At 42.7% G+C, this 25,792-nt stretch overlaps 1 protein-coding gene across 7 annotated transcripts in view; it reads right to left on the minus strand.

The window, feature by feature from the left end:
- Positions 1–8,365: 8,365 nt before the first annotated feature.
- The window catches only part of TCAIM (T cell activation inhibitor, mitochondrial), a 64,639-nt gene continuing 47,212 nt past the window's right edge, over positions 8,366–25,792 (minus strand). For 4 of the 7 annotated variants that reach the window (XM_085889964.1, XM_085889959.1, XM_085889965.1 and 1 more), the window contains 6 exons: positions 19,098–19,195; positions 18,735–18,826; positions 16,697–16,819; positions 13,275–13,507; positions 10,104–10,307; positions 8,366–9,079 (listed from right to left, as the gene is read on the minus strand). In XM_085889964.1, coding sequence (XP_085746090.1) covers positions 8,857–9,079; positions 10,104–10,307; positions 13,275–13,507; positions 16,697–16,819; positions 18,735–18,826; positions 19,098–19,195 — 973 coding nt within the window. In that variant the 3' untranslated portion in view covers positions 8,366–8,856. The remainder of the gene's footprint in view (positions 9,080–10,103; positions 10,308–13,274; positions 13,508–16,696; positions 16,820–18,734; positions 18,827–19,097; positions 19,196–25,792) is intronic. The other 3 variants (XM_085889960.1, XM_085889963.1, XM_085889962.1) reach the window with 3 other exon arrangements.

Genomic DNA, 25,792 nt, shown 5'->3' on the forward strand with positions numbered 1-25,792 from the left:
CCCTTTTCACAAACCATATTGTGTAAAACATCAGATGACACTGAGTTGCCTTTTTGCGATTTGATGTTCAATGCTTGCTGTATCCTGTGTACGGCTTGCCTTTTGTGGAAGATAGGGTGAACAAGATGGATATACTGCAGCTAGAAACTTGAAGGGTTAATGGGGGGGGGGTAGAAAAGATCAGGGTTGTGGATAGAGGACGATGGTGAATAGTTGTCTTGAAGCACTGGAGGGAAAAATGAGATGATGGATATGAAGGAAGTTGGTTAGACAGCTGGGAAAAAGAGGAATGAATGGGTGGAGGTTCCAATTATCTTGAAGGCCTTGGTTTTCATGACAAGTTGAGCATGGTGTGAGGCAGAGGTACCAGTGCAGAGAGGAGATCAATGCTCCAAGATGTGAATGAAGGCGTTGTCGGTGGAGAAGAGCTCAGATGTGCGAAGGAGAGTTTGCATCATGGAGGATGCCCAGTTGGTGACCAGCTTTGGAGGTCCACTTCGAAGTGTGGTTTGCCCAAGAAATATCATGGTTGATTGTGAAGCCCAAAATATTGAATGACTGATCTTTAAGAGGGTTGTTAAAGTAGATGGGAGGGTTTGCCAGATGGTCCTTTGAGAGGTGAGATTTGTTTGAATTGGGACATTCCAAGTTTTACCTGCTTGTAATTTAAGTTTTGCAGACTGAAGTGGTTGCTGCCTGCTTTAGAATAAGGGATGGTACGGCACCGGGTGGAGTAATCAAAGTTGGAGATTATTTAAGATTAACAATCGGACTCTGCTCAAAACAATGCCTTGAGGCACTCCATCCGTGGAGAGATCCTGTTGTTGAAAGCCACTTGTTGGCTGAGCAGAGGAAGTCGGTAAGCATTGGGAATAACATTTGCCAGATTAACTGGACAGTTGGGAAAGAAATGAATGACAAAATTAGACAAAAGTTACTTGAGTGGTGCAAGATGAGAATGTCACAGCTCATCATGTGGGTATAAGTATAGATGATGTGTGGAGGAAAGTTAGAAGTCTGCTTTGGAGAAGCACATTGGAAAAGGTATACGATTTAATGGAGGTTAAGGTTTGGAAAGTGCCTTAGCTTGTTTGTTTGTTTCAATTATGTTGCTATCATGGGTGAGAAAAGAAAGTGAACAGCAAATTCAAGACATACCAAATTGCCAATCTTGTGCAATGAATGGATCTCATTTTCAGCTGCTATGTGCATGATGGTCATTTCACTTTTCTAATGTTTACACATGGGGTTGAATCTATAAGAAAAATGTTTCTTTTCAGATCAACTTTTCAAGCAAATAAAGGGAAAGTTTCCTCGTTTAAGCATCAATTTTTCAGTGTACCATCGGTTGAAAGTGGGGTGGGAAATAGTCGGGATGAACTGGAGTGGGAACAAAGGAAGATCAGGCTACATTCAGAGGAGGATTGAGGTTGGACTTATTTTTTTCCCCCTTTTTTTTCCCCTCCATATAAATGCAGTCCTGAATGAATTGTTAAATTCTTTAGAAATTTTAAATTGTTTCTGCAGGACAGGGTGGTCTTGAGAATGTATAGGAGTGTTTAAGGGGGACAGTCATAGGGCCATCAGCATGTTTTTGTTCGGGGTGGGGGGAGGGGGGTTGTATCCTACTGAAAGGCTGGATCTGGATCTTAAAAATTGAATCAGTTCATCCTTGCTACAACCAACCTGTCCAAATTTCATCCAAATCCATCCACATTTTGAAATTGTTCAACATCAATAAGGCCAAAAATATAACTTTCACAAAAAAAATTGTATCCATCTGCAAGTTCATCAAAATATCTTTGTTCTTGTCCCACACTGAATTTCGTCTGAATCCATCCGTACCCATGAAGATATGCACAGACAAACGGGGGCTGAATAAATTACCAATGCGACAAAGTGAATGGAGGTAATGATACCAGGTAGACCAAAGATTTACAAAATATGACCAGATCTTCTTTGGAATTGAGGCCTTTGAGAGAGAGGAAGGTGAGATTGCTGCAGATAAAGAGGATGCTGGGAAGACTGATGGAAATCTTTCTTATTGAAAGGAAGACTGAGGATAGCAGGAGGTGGGCACTGTAATGAGTTGAACAATGCAAAGAGAGGGGAACATGCATGGGCTGGGGCCTGTGATAAGGTGGGTCTGATTGTAGAGGCAGTGGGCAAAAAGAGAAACGGCAAATCAAAATTCAAGTGGAAAGGGACATGAGAGAGGTCGGTGATGGATGGAGAATACACAGGATAAAGTGGTGTACAGGAAGAACTGCAAGTCAAACCCACAATTGGAACCATTGAAGTTGTGACATCTTTTCTTTAATTGTCCTATTAAGCACATTTTGATCTGAGTGCAAAATATTTTAGGATATGGATTTTTTTTGTGGGAAACCCGTGAGCGTGAAAGTAATTATATTGATGACGCCAATTCCAATGTCCTGTTTTTCTGCTATACTGAACCTTTCTCCTGGTTTGGTAAAAGGGTTTTGCAGCAGTATTCTACCAATTCCCAATAACTAGTAGAGTACTCACCTTGCAGGTGATCTTGTTCCAAACATGCAATGTTTTCTGACGCATACATTTATTTAGGTGGTGTATAGGCAACAGACAGCTCTGCATAGGCAAACAAAAAAAACCCAGCTTATGTTCATGAAAACACCCACTCCATCCAGGAGCTAGGTGACTTTTATTCAACATGGAAGGTGCAGATGTTTAAGGGTGCCAGTGGTGTAGAGTAGGGTTGGCAGATCCCAGAAACCCAATTCTTAAGTTGCACCAGAGGTGGGTGTGGTAGGTGGTGCCACCCAAATCCAAGATGGCTGTTTCGATATAGGCTAAAACCAATATTGTCATACATCAAGTAATACTAGGCTGATTCCAATGATCTTGGTATGCATTCTGATAGTTTTGGGTATGCCCAATCTAATGGAGAGGGTGTCATTATCATCCAAGGTCAATGTCTTGAGATAAAGGTCAATATCATAGGTTTTTGGCCAATTTTATGCCTGTTTGATCTTGACCCCTTGATTCAAGGTCAAATCTGATGACATGAATGATTTCCCAGACATGATTTCCTATTAGTGCCTAAGCCCTCAGACCAATATTTAAAACATGACAGGGACTATTTAAAAAAGGGGGGGGGGACCCATTCCCAGAAATGGAGGAATTCCCCCTTTAGTCCAAAAAGTCAAATTTCCAATCTATTTTGCATTAGATTTCTTATTTCCTCATAAAAAACATTTGATTTTGTTAGTTATACATGTTCTTGGAACTGTTATGCATTATATTTATACATTATTTCATGTTGAAAGTCTTTAAAATGTTCAAAATCTTACTTTATTTGTTGTTGCCAAGTTGCTGGAACTCTGCATGACACTTGAATTTGTCATAAATTTGTCACATGACATGGGGGGGGGGGGGTGATCCCAAATCGATTTATAGCTTACTTTAATATGCCTATAACTATTTAAATACTTGTCTGAGAGCTTAGGTATGTATTGGGCACGAATAGGAAATCATGTATGGGGAATCATTTCATGTCATCAGATTTGACCTTGAAAAGGGTCAAGGTAAAACAGGCATAAAATTGACCAAAAACTGTGATATTGACCTTTATCTCATGACATTGACCTTGGATGATAATGACACCCTCTCTATTAGATTGGGCATACCCAAAACTATCAGAATGCATACCAAGATCATTGGAATCGGCCTAGTATTACTTGATTTATGACAATATTGGTTTTAGCCTATATCGAAACAGCCATCTTGGATTTGGGTGGCACCACCTACCACACCCACCACTGGTGCAACTTAAGAATTGGGTTTCTGGGATCTGCCAACCCCACTCTACACCACTGGCACCCTGAAACATCTGCACCTTCCATGTTGAATAAAAGTCACCTAACTCCTGCTGTAATATAAATCAACACTGAAAAACATGGACAGGAATCTTTTTCTTCTTCTTTCGGCTGCTCCCGTTAGGGGTCGCCACAGCGGATCAACAGTCTCCATTTTGCTCTATCCTCCACATCTTCCATTGACACTCCAACCACCCGCATGTCTGCCCTCACCACATCCATAAACCTCTTCTTTGGCCTTCCTCTTCTCCTCCTACCTGGTGGCTCCATCCTCAGCATCCTTCTCCCGATATACTCCGCTTCCCTCCTGTGCACATCTCCAAACCATCTCAATCTCGCCTCTCTCACTTTGTCTCCAAACCGTCCTACCTGCGCTGTCCCTCTAATATTCTCATTTCTTATCCTATCCATCCTCGTCACTCCCAACGAGAATCGCAGCATCTTTAACTCTGCCACCTCCAGCTCTGCTTCCTGTCTTTTTGTTAGCGCCACCGCCTCCAAACCATACAACATAGCTGGTCTCACTACGGTCTTCTATACTTTCCCCTTCACTCTTGCAGCTACCCTTCTGTCACAAATCACTCCTACAACTCCTCTCCACCCACTCCATCTAGCCTGCACTCTTTTTCACTTCTCTACCACACTCTGTTACTTTGGACAGTTGATCCCAAGTATTTAAACCCATCCACCTTCCCCACCCCTCAACTCCTTGCAACCGCACCATACCACCACCCTCCCTCTCATTTACGCACATATACTCCGTATTACTCCTACTGACTATCATTCCCCTTCTCTCCAGTGCGTACCTCTACCTCTCGAGGCTCGCCTCAGCCTGCTCCCTACTCTCCCTACAGATCATGATGTCATCCGCGAACATCATAGTCCATGGAGACTCCAGTCTGATCTCGTCCATCAACCTGTCCATCACCATTGCAAACAGGAAAGGGCTCAGAGTCGATCCTTGGTGCAATCCCACTTTTACCTTAAACCGGTCCGTCATTCCTACCGCACACCTCACCGCTGTCACACTGTCCTCATACATATCCTGCACGATCCTCACATACTTCTCCACCACTCCCGACTTCCTCATACAATACCACAACTCCTCTCTTCGCACCCTATCATAAGCTTTCTCTAAATCCACAAACACACAATGTAACTCCTTCTGGCCTTCCCTATACTTCTCCATCAACATTCTCAAAGCAAACACCACATCAGTGGTGCTCCTTTCTGCCATAAACCCATATTGCTGCTCACAAATCGTCACCTCTCCTCTCAACCTAGCTTCCACTACTCTTTCCCACAACTTCATGGTGTGGCTTAACAACTTTATCCCTCTGTAATTTCCACAGCTCTGTACATCACCCTTGTTTGTATCATGTGTAGCATGTGTGTATCGTTTGTATCATGTGTGTATCACGTGTGTATCACGTGTATACCATGTGTGTACCATATGTGTATCACGTATGTACCATGCGTTCAATGTGTGTATCATGTGCGCACCATGTGTGTACCATGTGTGCATCATATGTGTATCATGTATGTATCGTGTGTGTGTGTAATATGTATATATGTATATATATATATATATATATATATATATATGTATATGTATATATATATGTATATGTATGTATATGTATATATGTATAATATATATATAATATAATATATATAAATATATATATATATAATATATATATAAATATATATATTATATAATATATATATATATTGTATAATATATATATAATATAATATATATATATATATATATATAATATAATATATATATTATATAATATAATATATATATTATATAATATATATATTATAATATATATATTATATAATATATATTATATAATATATTATATATATATATATATATAATAATATATATATTATATAATATATATTATATAATATATATATATATATAATAATATATATATTATATAATATATATTATATAATATATATATATATATATAATATATATATATTATATAATATATATTATATAATATATTATATAATATATATTATAATATATATATTATAATATATATTATATAATATATATAATATATATATTATATAATATATATATTATATAATATATATTATATAATATATATTATATAATATATATTATATAATATATATTATATAATATATATATTATATAATATATATATTATATAATATATTATATATTATATAATATATATATATTATATAATATATATATATATATAATATAATATATATTATATAATATATATTATATAATATATATATTATATAATATATATATTATATAATATATATATTATATAATATATATATTATATAATATATATATTATATAATATATATATTATATTATATAATATATATATATATATTATATAATATAAATATATATATTATATAATATATATATATATATATATATATATATATATATATATATATATATTATATATTATATATATATATTATATATAATTATATATATAATTATATATATATATATTATATAATATATATTATATATATATTATATTATATAATATATATTATATATATATTATATATATAATATATATTATATATTATATATATATTATATAATACATAATATATATATATCGCCTGGTGTTGGTGCAGTGGTTTGGGCAGTGGCTTGGGATCCAAAGGGTCCTGAGTTCAAGCCCCGTTGGGCCACTGAATTAATATACCAGGGGGTTGACTCAGCCTGTCATCCTTCCGAGGTCGGCAAAATGAGTACCAGTTTTCTGGGCTGGTGTACCCCGGTTAAAATAGGTGTACCATATCCCTGTGTCGTAAGAGGCGACCAGGGTTGCGTCAGGAAGGGCATCCGGCGTAAAACATGTGCCAAATCACTATGCGGATCATACGGATTATTCGCTGTGGCGACCCCCAACGAGAGCAGCCGAAAGAAGAAGAAGATATGTTTCATATATATATCTACTTCTTTCGGCTGCTCCCGTTAGGGGTCGCCACAGCGGATCATCCGTATGATCCGCATAGTGATTTGGCACATGTTTTACGCCGGATGCCCTTCCTGACGCAACCCTGGTCGCCTCTTACGACACAGGGATATGGTACACCTATTTTAACCGGGGTATACACCGGCCCAGTATACTGGTACTCATTTCGCCGACCTCGGAAGGATGACAGGCTGAGTCAACCCCCTGGTGTATTAATTCAGTGGCCCAACGGGGCTTGAACTCAGGACCTCTTGGATCCCAAGGCGCTGCCCTAACCACTGCGCCACCACGAGGCTTATAACATGGACAGGAATACAGTACTGTTAAGACTTTCAATCCCTTCCAGAGAGAGAATAAACAGCTCTATACATTAATTGGGGTTGTACTGATCCTCAAAGTATGGATGTAATTGGTCCAGAACTGTAGGAGTTGCACCCCAAACAAACAAAAACACCAATCTGAATTATAGTCAGGATAAAAAGTGACATCGATAGTACACCATCACAAATCCCCCTCGAAAGCAAAGGTGCAAGATGGCAACAAGTTTCACCAAGAATGACCCAATTTCAAATTTTGAGTTAATTTTTTTCCCCTGTTTTGACCCATGAGCTTAAATCCCCACCCCTTGGGGCCAATGAAGTAGGGGGTCAAATCCAAAAAAATAAATAAATTATTTAAAAAAACACCTTTCATGTGTCCCCCACTGTTTGCATATACAAACTTTCATTTAAAAATGTTCCCGTAATTGCATTGGTTTTTGACCCCACCATAGGGGTCGAGTCCAAAAATATGCCCTTGCACTTTGACTTCGTTTGGTTAATTTCTGCCCAACCGTTTGGGAAGAGATGGTGTGACAGACAGACAGATGTAGCAGTTTCTTTTCAAAAAGCAGAGGGATAATTCATGTTCCTTTGCAAGGATCTTCAACACAGGAGGTGACCAATAGGCCCATCAGGCATGTGCTATGGTTGCTCATCCATGCTCACGGTACTTGTTTGCTCTCGACCATCATGCACATATCCAGCTTTCGTTGGAGTTTACCACCTCCTTTAGGCTGCATTCCCAAGCAATCTGACTAAAGACACCTGACCCTGGTGCATCAGGGGCTGAGCCCTTCAACTCACGCAAGAGGTAGACTCCTTGGTGCATGTTTCAAGAGTGGTTGGGTGGGACTTCGACCCTCGCTGCAGACCCGAGTGCTGGGTGGGAAACCCAGAGGATGGGCCCTGGAGGACCCAAAGCCTGTGGCGCACCAGTCGTGTGGATGTGGAAACGTCTCCGACCAGGCGATGCACTGAGAACAGTCCGCCACCATACGGGTGCACACCATTTGGTTTGACTCGACTGGGGTTCGAACAGCTAACCTCCAAGATTCAAAACAGAGGCCCTAACCGTTATGCCAGAGACCGGTTTTTAGAACCTTACAATTAAAAATTCTTAATACAACCCGGATCACAACACAATTTTCAACATGAGGCTGCCACCACATTCTGCCATGTTATTTTATTGGCACTTAAAGGGATGAAGCTGAATCGTTTTTCAGACTAGTGGTACATGACCAAGCAGATTTTCAACATGGTGGAAAAACCTGTTCAAAAAGACTCGAAGTTTAATGGTTAAAAAATGGATTTCATGGCACATCGTTTGATTAACACCCAAAAACCCACAAAATTGCACATAACATCGTGAATAAAAGATGGCATTCTATGAGGAAAAAAATCAGGACGACATGAAGCCAACTCAAATTCAAGCAAATGGACTTCAACAAAATGATTTCGTTTGTTTCCTCTTCAGGAAAGGTGCTCATTCTTACGTGATAACCTTGGGTTTGTTTCGAGAGAACCGTTTGATGTACAAAAATAAAACATTGACAAGTATTTACAAAATGTAGAAAACCTTTTGTTCACAAAATTGTACAGGCCGACGGTAATGGCATTTCACAATCTTTTTGCTCCTAGCTCTGTGTTCTCAACCCCCTCTTAAAGTTTCCAGTTCCAAGGAATACTCATTTCTCCATCCGGAGACACTGTGTAGATGCGGGACAACCGCAGGTACAGTCCACGCAAGTTCAGGTCAGCAGAGAGGAGTCGCCGGTAACAATCCACAAGCCGATCCAGAGGCAGTCCCACCTCCGTGTCTATCTTCCATAGACCCAGCTGATGAACACAAACCGTCTGCAGTCTCCTTGCTTCTTCTCTCAACCTGATGAATGTCCCAAAATAAGATATCAGTTTTCACTGTTTAAACAAAAGATATTTGAAAATCCGAGCTGATGCCAAATTGTGTTTGCAGCTTTCAATTTTTTTGTGAAAAATTTGAGATTGTGCATAAATGTCATCCAGGACAAAGACATTGGACATTAGTAGATAATGGACAAACATATGGGATTTGAGCCAAGGTTCTCCCTGGTTCATAAATGAGGGGCTCAGATGGGTACACCAATTGGCTTTGAAATATTGAACACTTGGAATTAATAAATCCTTTTGAAAACGAGAAAATAGAATCCGACGCAAATGTGATGGAGATGCTTCTACCACGTTAACTATCAACCCACTGCTACGTTTTATCTCAATTGAGGGTCGTGTGAGAGGAGAGACTTCTCACTCGGAATGGTCTGCCAAGTGATTTTAAAAGGGAACCTGACCTTTGACCTGTTGAACCCAAAATTGAATCGGTTCGCCATTATCACAGTCCACACTTGTGCTAAGTTTGGTTGAAATCTCTTCAGTGTTTCCCAAGCGATCATGGTGACAGAAATCGGATGCACGGGTGGACGGACAACTTGAAAATAAAAAACTTCGGGCCTTCGACGGCAGAAGCATTGAAAAAAATAAAATAAATAAAAACCTTCATTAAACTAGCACAAAATATTTACATTGACCCCATAGTTGCTTGCACTCATCAGGAAAATATCTCATCCCAACCATGAGACCAACCCTGTCCCTCAAAACCAGGGTCAGGTTAGATAGAAACAGGATAGTCAGGGATGAACTTTATCCCTCATACTTGGGCAATATTTAGGAGGGGCAACTTACACGTTCATGTTAATCGGGTACCAATTCTAACTCATTTCATTCGTAATCAATTAGCAACACCCAAGAAAAAGCAAATTTAACGACGGCCACACGTGATGTTGCTCTACATTTCCAGATGAACTCACGGCAAGTCACACGGATTTAAAGAAAAAAAGATAACGAGGACTGAGTCAGGTGCTCAAGGTGCTCACCTGTGCTGTTCAAGCAGCCTGCGTTGAGCTTTGCCAGCGTTTTTGAGCAAGAACTGCTGCAGCGAGGTCACCTGACATAGCGCTGGAACTTCAAACACTCCCTCATCCAGCAGCTGTAGCTTGGAATCTGCCCTGCGTGCCAGAGATGTACGTTTGAGTGGCATTTCACCTTCGTGCCAATAATGTATGCCGATGGTTGGTTTCCTTGTGCCGCCAATCACAACCAAACATTGAGAGAGAAAAAAAATACATCAAAGTTTTGTGATACGGGTCCATAAACTCCACGATGAAAAAAAAAACATCACACATGTTGTGACAAGTTAAAGTACCAATCCCCAGTGATGGGAAAAGTTTGTTTATCTATCAATTTAAATTATTTCATGGACTTTAAAAAGGTTAATTGTGTTGAACTCTTGGTTTCACTCAGGGCCACTTATACCGCCCATTACGAAATAGTGGGGCATCATCGGGCGGCGGAGGTTCAATTTGTCTCTCTCTCTCTCTCATATATATATATATATATATATATATATATATATATATATATATATATATAAATATAACCAGGGAGAAAGCCCATCAAAATGACATGTGCACAAAGCACAGGATTACAATAAATCCAGCAATATGGATTATGTTCGATGAATTATTTGCAATAAATAATGCAGCCTGAGAAATGAGTCTTTCCTTGGGGAGGATTAGCAGTGAGGGGAGCAACTTGCCAACAAATTTGTCAAAACATTGCATAATGGAATGAGAGCATTGTAACTTAAGCATGCCCCCCCCCCGATAGGAGGATAAGGCAATCTTTCACATTTCCCCCCCCCTCCCTCCAACTAACAGAATGGTAAGGTCATCTTGAGCATCTACACGCATACATCTACGCACGTGTACGCGCACTCTCAAAGGTGGATACTTCCAGACCTGGAAGGGCTCCGTTCCACCTTCTGAAACCCACATATGGATAAACAACCAAGAACACACACACACACACACACACACACACACACACACACACACACACACACACACACACAAACACACACACACACACACACACACACACACGAAGAGTTTGAGAGCAACCTGAAGACATTTCACCGCAAATTAGGGAAACCACAGCAGACTGTGCCAACTCCCCCTGAAAAAGAAAAGCTAGAAAAATTCTGGAAAGTAATTTTTGAAGATCGAAAGGAACTGAACAAGGAAGCAGAATGGATCCCAGACTTGGAAAAGAAGAAGCAACATCTAGACTCGAGAGGAAATGCCCCTCGCAGGGGTGCAAATTAATATTTTTATCCACCGGCCAGCAGGGCTGGTGACTAGAAAAAGTTACCGGCCCAGCAGAATTTCTACCGGCCCGATAAAGTAAAGACAAAAGTCACAAATTTGATATCAAACACTTTTAATATGCTCACATGAGTGAATTTGATGAGTGAGGTTGATTGGATGAGTGAGTTTGATGGAGGAGGTTGGGTGGATGAGTGAGTTGGATAGATGGATGAGTTTGATGAGTGGGGTGGGGGTGGGGGGATGATGCAGGGAGGAGGAGGTTGTGGGTGATGGAGGGGGGCAGGGGGTTGTGAGTAGTGCTGGGGGGAGAGGCATTTTTGTGGGTGATGGGGTGGTTGTGGCTGATGGACGATTGGGGGGGGGGGGGGTTGTGGGTGATGGACAATGGTGGGGGTACTACTCGTCCACCCAAAATCGCACATAAACTCACTCATCCACCGAACCTCACCCATCAAACTCACTCATTCACCAAACCTCACCCATCAAACTCACTCATTCATCTAATTCACTCATTAACCCAAAAGCCTCATAAAACTCACTCATTCACCCAAACTCACTCATTCACCTAACCTCACCCATGAAACTCACTCATTCACCCAAATTCACACATTTAACCAACCTGGGAATGAGAAAATGCGTCCAAACCGCGCCAAACCATCAAATCTCGCGCAATCGCACGCGTGATTTGGAACGAGATGAAAACAGACAAAATGGCCGTCACAGAATTACCGGTGATTTCTACTGATTTCTGGGGACAAAAACAGTAGTTCTAGTTGAGAAAGCTACTACAAATTGTACAAAATAACAGGAATCACCGGTGATTCGCTAGCCGGGCAGGTAAGGCAGTATTGTGTACCCAACCAGCACAAAAGTTAGGCACCATTAATTTGCACCCCTGCCCAGTGATTATTGATAAAGAAAAAAAAATAAATTAGAAAACGACTTCAAAAAATGCCAAACTTTAAAAGCCCAGTCCCAGATGGAATTCCAAACTTCTACTAAAAGCAACTCGATGCTCTCCACAATCACTATGCCAGGACATTCAATGAACTTATCCAAGAGGAAAAGGCAGTGGATGATTGATTTGTAGAAGGAAACACATCCCAAAGATCTGAAGAAACCCAACTTCCTCATGATTATTTTGTTTTTCTTTCCCATGATGAGAACGGTTATTTCACTTCCAACTTCAACTTGCATGAAAAATGATTTTGTTTTAAAGCGAGATCAGTATTTGTAATCGGCACAGGCAATTGCGGATCACCATGTCGGTATGACTATTGCGGATCGCCGTGGCGGTAATCAGCACAGGCTTTCTGAAGCACACCTGATTCATATAAATACCAAATTGGAAATTGCTTTAAAAACAGCTACGAAGGCAAATAAAAACGTGATTGTTTGTACAGAGCTCGGATGCTGATGGTTAAAAGTTAAAACCTACTGTACATACTTCCTAGTACGTCTTGACATCATACGTTTCACTGTTCCACGTTTAACCGAGATGCCGAGTGCATCAAAGTTTTTAAAACTATGTACGGTACTTAAAGATTGCAAACGACCTCCTTGGATTTCATGGTGATATACCGATTGGTTTTTCGGTATACCGGTATATCGACATGAAAAATTATACTGGTACAACGATATAAATCGCCGGTTCTTAGTTTAAAATGCAAATCATTTGGTATCATGCTCTTCTTCTGGTTGAATGTTGAGCTGTGCCTGCATGCGCAGCTTTTCGAATGCAGCACGGGAAGTGGCCGCCGGAAACAAGAGACAAATGAACACACGGACAGACACCATAGTTCGCATTATATAATCGATTAAAATGTAGCCAAAACAATTGCAGCACATTGAAGTACATTGTTCAGTGGATTCACTTACCCTCCAAGAATCATCAACAGATTCTGGAGTGAGCCCGGGTGAAAAAGCAGTCGGCCAGACAAAACGCGCCTTTGCAAGACTTGTATGCGCCGGAAATGCTCGCCCAGAGGCACGACATGACAATCGGGCTCGAGCACCGTCAGTTGAAGGCCTCCCAACTGCAAGGCCAGACGACCTTCCGCTTGCTGGAGCTGAGTCAGAGCGAGTTTGCAGCATCCACGCTCTTCCATCACCTGGAACATGAGTCTCTGTTCTCAAAAGAGCTCGATCAGGATTAAAAACCCCCACAAATGCTCCGTTTACACCAAGGATTATCCCATACCATGATGCGCTGTGCAATAGCAATCTGTCATGAGCATATTTAGTATTCAGTTAGGATGAAATTTTAAAAAGATAAAGGGTGAAGGCTTTGTGATGCTCTCCAATTATCACACCCGATGGTAACACGTTCCGTTCCATGAACAAAATCCCAAAACGTAAAATTAAAACACTTTGTGTTCCTCACTTAGAAATACTTCTTAGCCAGTACAATATTCAAAATTCCTTCTGAGGCCTATCGTTACCTCCGCCACCGAAAGTGAAGGAGGTTATGTTTTCGCCGCTCTCTGTCTGCTTGTCTGTCTGTGTGCAGAATATCTCAAAAAGTTGTGTTCAGATCCGAATGAAATTTGGTGGGCAGGTTGGGTGTGTGACAAGTACGAACTGATTAGATTTTGGCGAAGACCCGGAGCCGACGACTATAATTTTTAAAGTGATTCTTCACCATTGAGAGATGCGGCCAAAATAAAATGTAGCACGATATCTCAAACAGTTGTGGACGGATTTAGACGAAACGTGGTGGACACATTGGGTGTGGAACAAGGAAGAATTGATTCAATTTTGGTGAAGATCCGAATCTAGATCCAATAGTTTTTAAGTGTTTCTTTACCATTGAGAGAGAGGGACAAAAATGATATATAGCACGATATCTCAAAAAGTTGTGGATGGATTTGGATGAAACTTGGTGGACAAGTTGGGTGTGTAACCACGACGAATTCATTCGATTTTGCTGAAGATACGAATTCAATCAAATCATTCTCGTATCCAGATCTGAAGTGATTCTTCACCATTGAGAGATAGAGCCAAAGACGATATACAAGCATTAAATTTAAAAATGTAATGGGCCCAATATGTACTCGTGGATCAGGCATTGCGTGATGGCGGTATGCGCTCTACCAAGTACCCTTCTAAGTTTTGATATGTACTCACTTTGGTTTAAGGTTTGTTGCAGCGATTTATTGGTGGGGTACATGTCTGGATTTCCACAGCACAGCTCATCCCCTTTGTGTTTTTTAGTTTTTTTCCAAATCCAAATACCTCTCAAGGTTCATGGTGCAAAGTCAAAGACATTAATATATATGCAGTGATGTATGGTCATTCTGGTGATAAATCACATGAATGCAAGCGTCCTGCACCCTCCACATCCCAATCTACATCCTACCGCCTCCCTCTCTCCTCCACCTCTTGTTTACTCCCTTCCAACAGCACCTCCTCCCACATCCTGAACACTATGGATCTCCAACATCTGAGGTCTTCGTTCCAATTTGACATCCTGTATCTCTCAATCAAAGCTGCCACTGGTAAACCTGACATTATCGACCAAACAGAATCCTTCCTCCCACGTGATGTCCCTAATTCCTCAAAGTCTCTCCATGGGTATCGTCTTTTCCGGTTTGACAGGCCTGAACCCCGTTCCGGTGGCAGAGTTACAGTTTATGTTAAGAACTCCATTTGCAACCGTCTGTGTACTCTGCTTCCCCCTCCGAACCCACAGGAGAACCGTTGGCTGTGCTTTCCTCTCCAAAGCCACCTCTTAGTTGTCTCCCTCTCTGCCAACATGGACAATCTTATAATCATCCATTCCAACTCTGCCTTCCTCATATCAAGGCTGAACTCTCAAACCTGTCTCCTTCTTAAAAGACCTGTTGGTGCCTTGTCAAGTGTCTCTGGTGTATACTCCCCCCATTCCTTCCCTCACATCAAAGGACACCACAGCGGACTCTGCTCATGAGAAGGCTGAATGCATCAATTCTGTGTTTGATTCCAAGTCCTCACTCCTTACACATAACATACAAACATGTATCCAACTGCTCTTGGATAATGTTTTTTTCCCAAATGAGAAGGTGGAGAGGTTTCAGGCAAACCTCCGCTCCGATTTTGCAACAGGCTCAGACGGCATAAATGTAAGAGTCATAAAAAACCCCCAAAAAACCTGCTCTGCTGCTCTTGATCATCCTCTTTCTGTTCTGTTCACCTGATCATTCTCTCCGAGTCAGTTTCCCTCTGCCTGGAAGTTAGCAAACATCACTGTAATACACAAACGTGGTACAAAAACGGATCCTCTTAACGACAGGCCAATTAGCTTGCTTCCAATTATAAGCAAGGTCATGGAATTTATCATTGCAGTTGACATCAAATCCTTCCTCTTCTCCAATGGCCTCATCTTAGAACATCAGTTTGGTTTCAGACCTGGTCATTCTGCTTCTACTGTCCCAACAATGGATAGAAGTCCTCAATCTCAAACAAGAGATCAGAGCGGTCTCTATAAAATGCTTGGGATGTATTCAGACAATTTGGCACCCTGACTTGATCTCCAAACTCTATGCTTATGGCATCCAAGGCCACCTCCCCTCATGGATCATGACTTCCTCCACTCCCATAATCAGCGTGTAGCTCTTAACAGGATCCTCTCGTCTACTCTTCTCTCCTCTGCCTGCCAAGACTGAAGTGCCCCAAGTCTTGGGCCCAGTGTTGTTCATGTTCATCAATGATCTTGCCGATTCCCTGCAAAATCCTGCCTTTCTCTTTGCTGAGGATTCCACCCTGTGCCATATCATTTCTTATCCTTCAGGCAGGCAGGCAGCAGCCTCTTCCCTATTTACAGACCCTGATAGAATCAAGAGCTGGTAAATACTTGGAACATGCCTTTCAACCCCAAGAAATCCCACAACAACCTTCCACAAGCTCTTCCATTCCACACTCTTCCATCTCATTCTTCTCTCCAGGTCTTCAAGACAGCTGTTCACCACCATCTGAAGTCATCGCCCAAACAAAACCATGATGTTTTCTGCACCCATTAAAACACCCCCACCCCTCCAAAAATTTTGCTCATGTATCCATCTTGTCCACCCCTTGGGTTCTCCTCTACCCCTCAATGTTACTTGCAGCCCTCGTTTGTCCATCTCCATCTACTCTGTCACTCCGCCCTGCTGTTGGCATTTCCCCTTTGTTATGTTATGTCCTGATCTGTTCTGCGTCCTGGCTCTTTCACAAGCTTTGACCATGTATTAAAAATAAATAAATAAACAAATAAAAGCCAGCCACCAACTGGATATCCTTTGTCATGCAAGGTCTTTCCTTGGCCAATCGGAACTGTTGACAACCTGCAAGGCCTTCATTCGCAGCTTGATGGAGTACTTCTCTCCCCTGTGGGCTGGCGCCCCTGACTCGTACAGTGCCCTTCTCGATGCTGTGGAAAGCAAGGCCCTCAAAATCATTGGGATTTCCTGCAATGAAGCCGAGTGTAGAGCGTATATGAGTACTGTAATGCACAGCAAATGAAACTGTACAATTCAGTTGGAAACGTTTGCACGTGTTCATAGTGCAAACAACTCGAGGTTATGATGCTTAAATTGAGGGAATTACAGTAAGAATGGCTGGACTTACGAAAGTTCGGGTTAGTTATGTTTATTTGTAGTCGTGTTCTTTTCAAGAGTTTCCTTTATGTATTGAGCAATCGTATCAGCAATTACTTTTGACTGCACACTGCCAGGATGTTTGCGTTCGGGTGAAAAGGCTCTATGGCTGGAGTTCGAGCCGTTTACCACCCCCTCAGGATTGTGGGATTCAACGGTTCTTGATCTGGTCCAACCACGCCACCCTCCCTGCCTTCCCATCCCAGCACTGCCCCCACCCCCACACTAGCACTTCTACTGCCCCCCTCCCACCCTGGCAGTTATCCTGGTCCCCCTCTCCCAGCCCAAAGGCTCTCCTGCCCCCCAGGCCCTCCCATTCTCATACCAGCCAGCCCTCAAACTCTCCAACACCCACCCCCTCCCCCACTGCCAATTCTCCCATCCCACCAGCCCTCAAACTCACCTACTCCTCCACCCTCTCAAATTTTCTCCTGAGCAACGCCGGTTACCCCTGCTCGTTTCATATTTAAACAAGTGGTGCCAGGCACAACAAATCCCGCCCATTTAAGGCATAAAGTTATTTTGGGGATCAAATTTAAATTTTATACATCCTTAACCTGAATGTTGATTATAAGGAATAGAATAAGGAATATTTTAGTCTTCGTTTGAAGTCAATTAAACCATTTTTGACGAAGTTATGAGTGAAAAACGATTTTGATCTTTTCGTGACTTTGACCTTTGATCCAATTGGACCCAAAAGTTAATGGGGTCGTCCAAGGTTCATTGCCCACCTATGGATTAAATTTGATAGCGTTTGCTAAAGCCGTTTTGCCGTAAAGTTGCTCACAGACAGACAGACAGACAAACAAACCGGACAATTCCAATATCCCGCTCCCTCCCTCCGGGGGGGGGGGGGATAAAAATGATAAACTGCACCGCTTCCTTCGGACATGGGTGCGACTGTCTACCTTTTGCGTGAATTTTTTTTTAGCCTCAGAGCAGAGTTAAGAAGTGTGACTTTTGCATTACCCAGTACAAAGTACACCCAATCTATGCTAACGATCCATTTCAAGATTGTAATGGCCATCTGAACGAGTGGCATACACCACCCGATCCAAGGACATAAAGACACTCAAGCCTGAAGAATCATCTATTTAGTGTCCCACAAGAAGGTCACTCCAATTATAGAAGGAATAAGGCAAATGGGGAACATTTGATTTCTATGGCCGGTCGTGAAGATCACAAGCACACAATCGGGATGCTTCCAAAGATCACAAGGCTGCGCTGAGCTGAATTTCCTTCTTTTAAATGTCTATCCTTAAAATAAAATAAAACGTCAATCCTGTGATTCATGTCATATTGCACCATATTGTTCACACAGGAAGGGCCAATGCAGTGATATTGATCATTCTATGGCAGCACATCAATTTTTCGTGAAACTGACCACCACTGAAACAATCCTTCATTTTTTCTTTTCAATTATTGTCGTTCGTGAGGGTGACGCATCTCTTGCGCAACGCGGTCCAAATGTGTGTGACATCTAAGTAAAGCATGATTATCAGACACAATGATCTTTGCTGTATTACCACAGATCAGGTGATAAGTGCTGGCCTTCAGACTGGTGAAGAACCTTTGGAACATCTATGTGCACACTAAACACCATAGAGGTTCGGTGGAGTTTCATGGTGGAGTTATTTTCCTCTAAAACCAGAGAGCAGTATAATACGAGTGATGGTTCCACCATATGATAAGAATGCAGGCCATTCTGTGAGCCCAAGCAAGGTACCTTGATCCAATGATGGTGTACATCCATAATGCCCAACATAGCATCACCATGAGCATTGACCCCTGAGTGATCAGTGAACAAAACCGTCTTTCCTGGAGGTAAAAACAAAGCCATCAGTGAAATTCAATAAATAAATAAGAAAAAAATGAAAATCAACATCTGCAAGATTAGTTTTATTTCCACCTGTTGAAACCACACACAGCTCTTACAGAACAGAAGGTAGCTGTGTGAGGATGACAAGTAACACAGCATAAAGGTGAGTACATGCAGCAAAGTAGAGGAAACATTACCAAATGCACAGCACTCACCCTTATGAACATGAAGCAATAACAAGGTTGTGCACTTTCTGCACCCAAAGCTTACCACGAAGGCACTGCACAGGCTCTGGATACTGCTCCACCAACCGAGCCAAACTGTGCAAGTGGCTGTTACGATAGGCAAGACCCCACTGCCGCTGCCATCTGCCAAACAACAGCAAAGGTTACCTCTCAGCACAAAATGCATTCATCTTGCGGTAAAATATCAACCAAACTCTACATACATACATACTGTGACGTCCACGGGACTTGAACAGTCCCGCCAACGTAGAATGAGCCGAAACGATGGAGGCGGTTTATTTATTTATAACCCAAACATGGCGGTTCTAAATCGCTCTACCGCAAACGGGACGAGGAAGGTGGCACGAGTCACTTTTCACTGAGTTGATGATGTTTATTTGTTTTGATTATTAACCAGAAATAACAAGACTCGGCAAGAAGAGGGATCCGGGGCGATTCGACGGGATGGTGTGGGATCGGGCGTGGGGAAAACACAGACAATTCCAATAAATATACAATTCTCAAACCCTCTAAGGCGCCAAGCACACACACACACACACACACACACACACACACACACACACACACACACACACACACACACACACACACACACACACACACACACACACACACACACACACACACACACACACAAAACGTAGCTACTTCTGGTGGTCAGGCTGGACCGTGGTGTGGACGCAACCGTCCCTGGACTGGCGTCGGACGAGCTGGCCCCACTCTCGTCAGGGGGGCAGAAGAAACCGCGGTGCTGTCGACCTCCTGGTCTTGGCCCAAGTCCGCCCACAGCCGCCAGGGAACCAGTTCTGACGCCAAATTGCGAGCAGGAGAGGGAGGCAGGTCTGCCCGCCGTTTGACCCCGTACTCCGAGTCAGCAGAACCCCAGAGCCAACCAAGGTGAGGCACGAGGCTCAGCAAGGCTCCAAGACACGATGAAGAACACGATCGAATCAGCACAACAACAAGTACGCTCTCCGCGCAACAGCCTCCACACCAAAAAAACACGATCTTTTTGTCCCGATCTTCTTCCTCTTCTTTTTCGACCCCGAACAGAACCTTTTTATCCTTCCGTCCTCGTCACTTCCAATCAAGCCGTTTATTGGCCCACCGCTGTCGCCTTCCGCCAATCGTGATCACGGGGCGGAGCCATCCGCTGCACTGTCCTGTGACGTCACGGCCAGCCTCCAGGGACTACTAAAAAGGGTTTACGCAGACACACTTACCCTATCCCGTGTCCCTATCTAATTACGTGACAATTATCATTTCCCCCTTGAAGAAATGAACATTTACTAGACAACTTATCACCACTGAATTGCTACTTATTACATCGAGATCCTGGTAAACTCGAACAGCATGGCATACCTAATTAAACATCCTAATTACCCTTTGAATACATACCCCCCCCCCCTCAAACGTAACAATACTTAACATATAAAGGAAGCGCAGGGCCCTGGTCTATTGGGTAATCATGTCCAGATTACATATCAGACATCACAACGAAGTACAAACCGATTCATGGTTTACAATATGCAGAATATTGTTACATGGAAAGGAGGGGGGAGGGGGGGATGAGATCCATAGCTAGATAGTGGTGAGAACATGATGGACCATGTGATTGCATAGCACAGATTCCTCTTGTAATGGCTCTTTGTATTGAAGCAAGTCATATTGTAAAACAATATGGGAGAGGAGGTAGTGAGGGTTTATGTTAAGAGAGTATAGAGTAAGTTTCTTGTGTAAAGTCTCCTTTTTTCGACCGAGGCCAGGTGAGGACTTGGGCACAAAAGCACACTGAAAAGCGCATTGTGCTTTAGGAAACAGCACAGACTGTTTGGCCAGCACCCTACAGGCCATGATGGCAGGATCGGCTGCAAAGCCTTGGGGAGGGGGTATAATGCTTTTTATTGGGATCACCCCATGGGTTAGATAGGGACCCGCCATGAAGCCGGTCCCAAAGTTTACGAGGGCCATGACCGTGCTGCATGCAGCAGTTGGAGTTGGAATCGGACCTTTGGAGAGGAAGCATCCCTCTCCTCTCTGTTTGGTCAACTCTCCTCATTATTATCCTCCAGCCGTGCCGCAACAGCCCGAAAACCAGCTCACGCCTTCCTGAAGCCCTCGTTCATTCCCCATTGTTGTGCGAATCCCAGTATTTATATTTGGCAACATCGTGGGATATTTATTTTCATTGTACATAAGTGTGTGTATGTGTGTGTCTCCCTACTCGTTTGTCTTTTAAGTGCCTGGTCTGTCCCGTTTATTTATTATTGAGTCTTGTCTACCCATATTGTTGTATTCTTTTTTAGTAGACCCCATTTTAACTCTAAGAGCCGTTTTCCCACATTTTTTCCACCCACGCATTGCACTGCCAAGTTTGGCATCGCATTGGAGTGATTCTTGGGGTTTTGTAAAGGTAAAGAATAGTCGATTGAACACAGTGTGACCACTCCTCATTTTCATAAATGCCAAGGTGAGCCAATTTAAACAAGTCAAGAATTCACAAGGTTTTGGAAAAGCGGTGATGATAGAAAACCTATAGAAAACCAAGACGCCAAGTTGAACAACGAATAGCCAAGATGTTGTGAAAAAAGCCAAGGAGTGGTCACACTGATTGAACAGTGCGATTTTGGTAAGCTCCGTGATCTTGGGGAGTAGCAGAAACTCCTGGTGTGAAGGGTGACGTGAGTCAGACCAATCGACGCTACAATATCAAATCATCGGATTGGTCAGCATGAGCAAATCATCTTTTCAAAACAAATAAATCCTCTCCTGCTAAAAAAAGAAAAAAAAACTGAAAAAAAATTGATGCCTTGAGGCACAGATTAACCACGTATATTCAAAGATGACAAAAACCAACTGCAGTGTCTTCCTATCTCGTCACAAGCCTCAAATGCCGACATAGTTTGGTGCGGTTCATTGTTCTGAACTAGGAAATAATACTGTGGCGGACTCGGGGTTTGGGGATTATTGCAAGGGGAAGCACTCAGGGGTTCTCCCGAACACCCGGCCCTGAAGGCTGACGTGCCGTGCCGCGGATAAATCCACGGCCTGGCAGATTGCTAAGCAACCACGAACGTCAATTAACTTGTCAACTTGAACAGGGTTCCACATCTAACACCGTTTACCTGAAGTGACTCGACCAATCGAGGTCCGTGCCCTCGGACTACTGCCAAGCGATACAGCGAGTGCACGCTGGCGAATGAGAGCAAATTGCATGGAGTAAAATTTCCTGCCTAACAATACTGCGGACTTTGCTGGACTAATGGAGGAAAGGACACCATGAGCAGGTTAAACTGAACAATTAACATGGGTTGATTTATAAGGCCTTAAAAAAAAAAAAAAATGTTGAGTTTCCGGTAATCCAACCAACCCCAATTTTTTTGCGAGTGTCGACTTCCGGACAGCAATTTTATGTCCGCTGTACACGACATTACTCTGTGCCATTGTTGACCGCTGTGGTCTCAAGAGAGAAAAATCAGACACTGTTTATTTCAGTTAAGGGGTCAGAAAGTTTTATCGATATTTTAAAAACATTGCACAAGCCACCTGGGACACATCGATGGTGTCTTGTTCAAAGTTGGAAAATGGACCCTGGATGGACAAATGGACCCAAATGACAGAAGTCATGACTGTCGTGCAGATATTTGGTGTTCGTTTTTGGGTTTTTTCACTTAAAGTGCCGATGTTGTCACAAAGACACACAAGATGTCAGACCCATGAAGTCTGCATTTGACAAACTTGGTCTGGCAAAAAAAACCGGCTACAACCAAAAAAAAATCTGAAAGGTGTGAGGAGAAGGGGGACAAGAAGAAGAAGCTTATTGTTAACATTGGTCTAAAATCGAAAACAAAGTGGAAATTAATATTTTAAAATACAGAACTGAATTTCTTGAAAAATATTTCAAGCCAGTTTTGTTACAAAGTAATAAATATTGCAAGAAGTTATTATCTCAGTTTGGTGTGTGCCTTTAATATACGGTACTGTACATTGTTGGGGGAGGGGCCTGTTTATACCCTGCAAAGAGGAAACCCATTTTATTTTACACCAACAAATATCGCCTGTCACTTCGATGACACAAATACAGGGGAGGAGGGGATGGAAGGAGAGCAGGGGGGTGGGAGCGGGGGAAACAGAGAGGTGAGGGAAAAATGGAGGGAGGGAGGAGGGGGAGAGTGTGGAGGGGAGAAAGGGGGAGGTTTCTGAAGGGGGGGGTGTATAACAATTGCTATGATGCCAGATTATGCAGATTAAATTTAAAGTGCATTAGTTGGGAGTGGGGGGTGGGTTAAAGTTTCTTATTTTGAAGAGTATATCCCCCCCTTCCTGGATGCCCCCAAGGGGTGTAATGAAGGAGTTTTGCCAACTGGAAAGGGTCTAACATCTGAATATACAAGATTTTCAGGGATGATGAATGGGAGATTAGTATTCTTCAATTCCTTCATATGTCCTGTTGAGCTAAGTTAATGATATGCTGTTGTCGTGGTTCTGTAAAAACGCATCCCTCCAAGGCAATGGCACACAACATACAGCGATCCCAAGGCAGTTAATTCAATAGTATGTGTATTAGTTAGTCCTTTCCATATATCTAGTGGGTAAAGGGGAAAGATGCATTGTGTGGGACTCCTTCAGTTAGAGTTCTTTAACCTTCAATCTTTGCATTCTTCCACTCCCTTTCTCTCACACAAAACATGCGAGCAAGCACAGACACCAACCGATAGAATTCAAGCACAGCGAGTGGTGTACATATGCATTTGCGAGCCAATTTTCCATTCAAAATCCGCGTGCCGATTCTCAACCGCCATTTCACCTCAGACCTTCATTCTGCTCACCAAAGTATACCACGCTCACCACAACCACTCAAAATCCCCGCAACAACCCACACTTACATTTTCTATTACAAACATGACCATTATTCACAACCTCGTTACAAGGAACTTCAACTTCTTCCCCACAATGCCACATTACAATCCTACCTCACTATAGATGGCACGTGTTCCAACTACTCGACAACTGCCGCAACTGCCACATGATCATCAAATGCTAACCACAGCCTCGAGGGACATGGAAGAGGCAAAGGTCGAGTTATTTTTGGGCATGCCTACAGGGTAGTGCAGGGATTTCCCTCAAATCCGACATTTGAATGGAGATCAGCGCATGTTCGGGTCCAGAGAGTGCCCCCAGAAACCACGGCCTGATGTAAAAGTCAGAGCTCTTATGCGTGCCCCTGTTGGAGAGCGACGGAGCTGGATTTCACACTCGGGGGCCTGGCGGGGCGACCGTTATGGACCAATGGAGAGGCTCAGTTTCGCTGACTCTTTTAATCCGATGTTTGGCTCCTCCCCTCGTCCGGGGCTCATAAAAGGAACGCACCTCATTTCGATGATACATCGCCAAGCAGCAGTTTCGTCGGGGACAGAGCTGGAGAGATCACTGAGAGATCGCCGGGGACAGAGCTGAGCTGAAAACGCCAGAGTTCGCCATTCATTGGACCTCGCTGGGGAGACAGGCACGGCAAGGACAAGCATTGCTTCAGCGTGACCAGGCGTGGCGTCATGCATTGCTGCTGCGAGCCAAGACTACTTCAACGTCACCCATTTAGGTTGCATCCTGCGGCGACACTTGCATATACAGACTCTTACATGATTTACGATAGGATCTTTTCTCTCATGCATATCTTCTACCACCTATCTCTCGTCTACTGTGGACGCAAAAGAGCAATCAACGTGGGCAAGCCTGACCAACTGTTCTTTTCAGAGCAAAACCCACGAGCTAACTGAACTGACCTGCACCTCACATTCTTCCTCTTACACGGAGACGCACCCCTTGTCGCATTACACTTGCACCCTAGACACCCTCAGTATTTCTCCCTCCTCCCCTTTCCTAAGCATTCTGGGCACTGCAAGTCTGCCGGCCAAGTCAGGTATTGAAAGGTCATTAATCCTCAACTGTTTCTATCTCTCTGGGCCAACTCTAATTTTCCGTGTGTGTGTGTGTGTGTGTGTGTGTGTGTGTGTGTGTGTGTGTGTGTGTGTGTGTGTGTGTGTGTGTGTGTGCGCTTGTCGTAACACAAGTTAAGACTGCAGAATAAATTTTTGGATAACTCTGCACTGTCTTTTTTTGTAAATATTGTTTGCCTTTTGCCACAACCGAAAAATTCCTTGCTTTCCCTGCTGTACAGTTGCAATAGATTGCATTACTGTGCCACATAACTTTCCTCGCTCCTGGTTTAAATAAATGTGTTTGTTAAAAATGTTCCCAGCTCATTTTTGTCTTTTCCTCAATTGGTCGAGCATGGCCTGCACCCGAGCTTAGCCGGGACGTTATTCCCCAAGAATCTGTTAAATAGCCGGTATGTACTTAGTAGCTCCGCTGGGCTGCACCTGCCCCGGTAGGTAATCCAAATAACACAAGTACGTACTGAGGGCACGATTCCCCGATAAGGTCATGTATCCTTCGGTAAATGGTTGTTAAACGGAGGACCCCAAGTCACGTGGTCAAGTTTTTGGCGTTCACAGTTGATTAGCGACCTGCCACAACACAAAGTTATTCGTGTGCAACGGCCTGCGATTCCCGGTGGGTCCGGAAAGGAACCCGAGACAACCCTTCCCTCGTGGTTCCCCCACAATGCCAGGTCTACAACACTGATGCTGGTCTCAGCAGTGATAAAGCAAACCTTGCAGAGATACTAAATTGGTGACCCTTAATCCTCTGAATTGTGTA

This window comes from Eptatretus burgeri, chromosome 7 (assembly GCF_056783735.1).
Source record: "Eptatretus burgeri isolate ZD-2024b chromosome 7, Ebu_testis_v1, whole genome shotgun sequence".
Classification (NCBI taxonomy): Eukaryota; Metazoa; Chordata; class Myxini; order Myxiniformes; family Myxinidae; genus Eptatretus; species Eptatretus burgeri.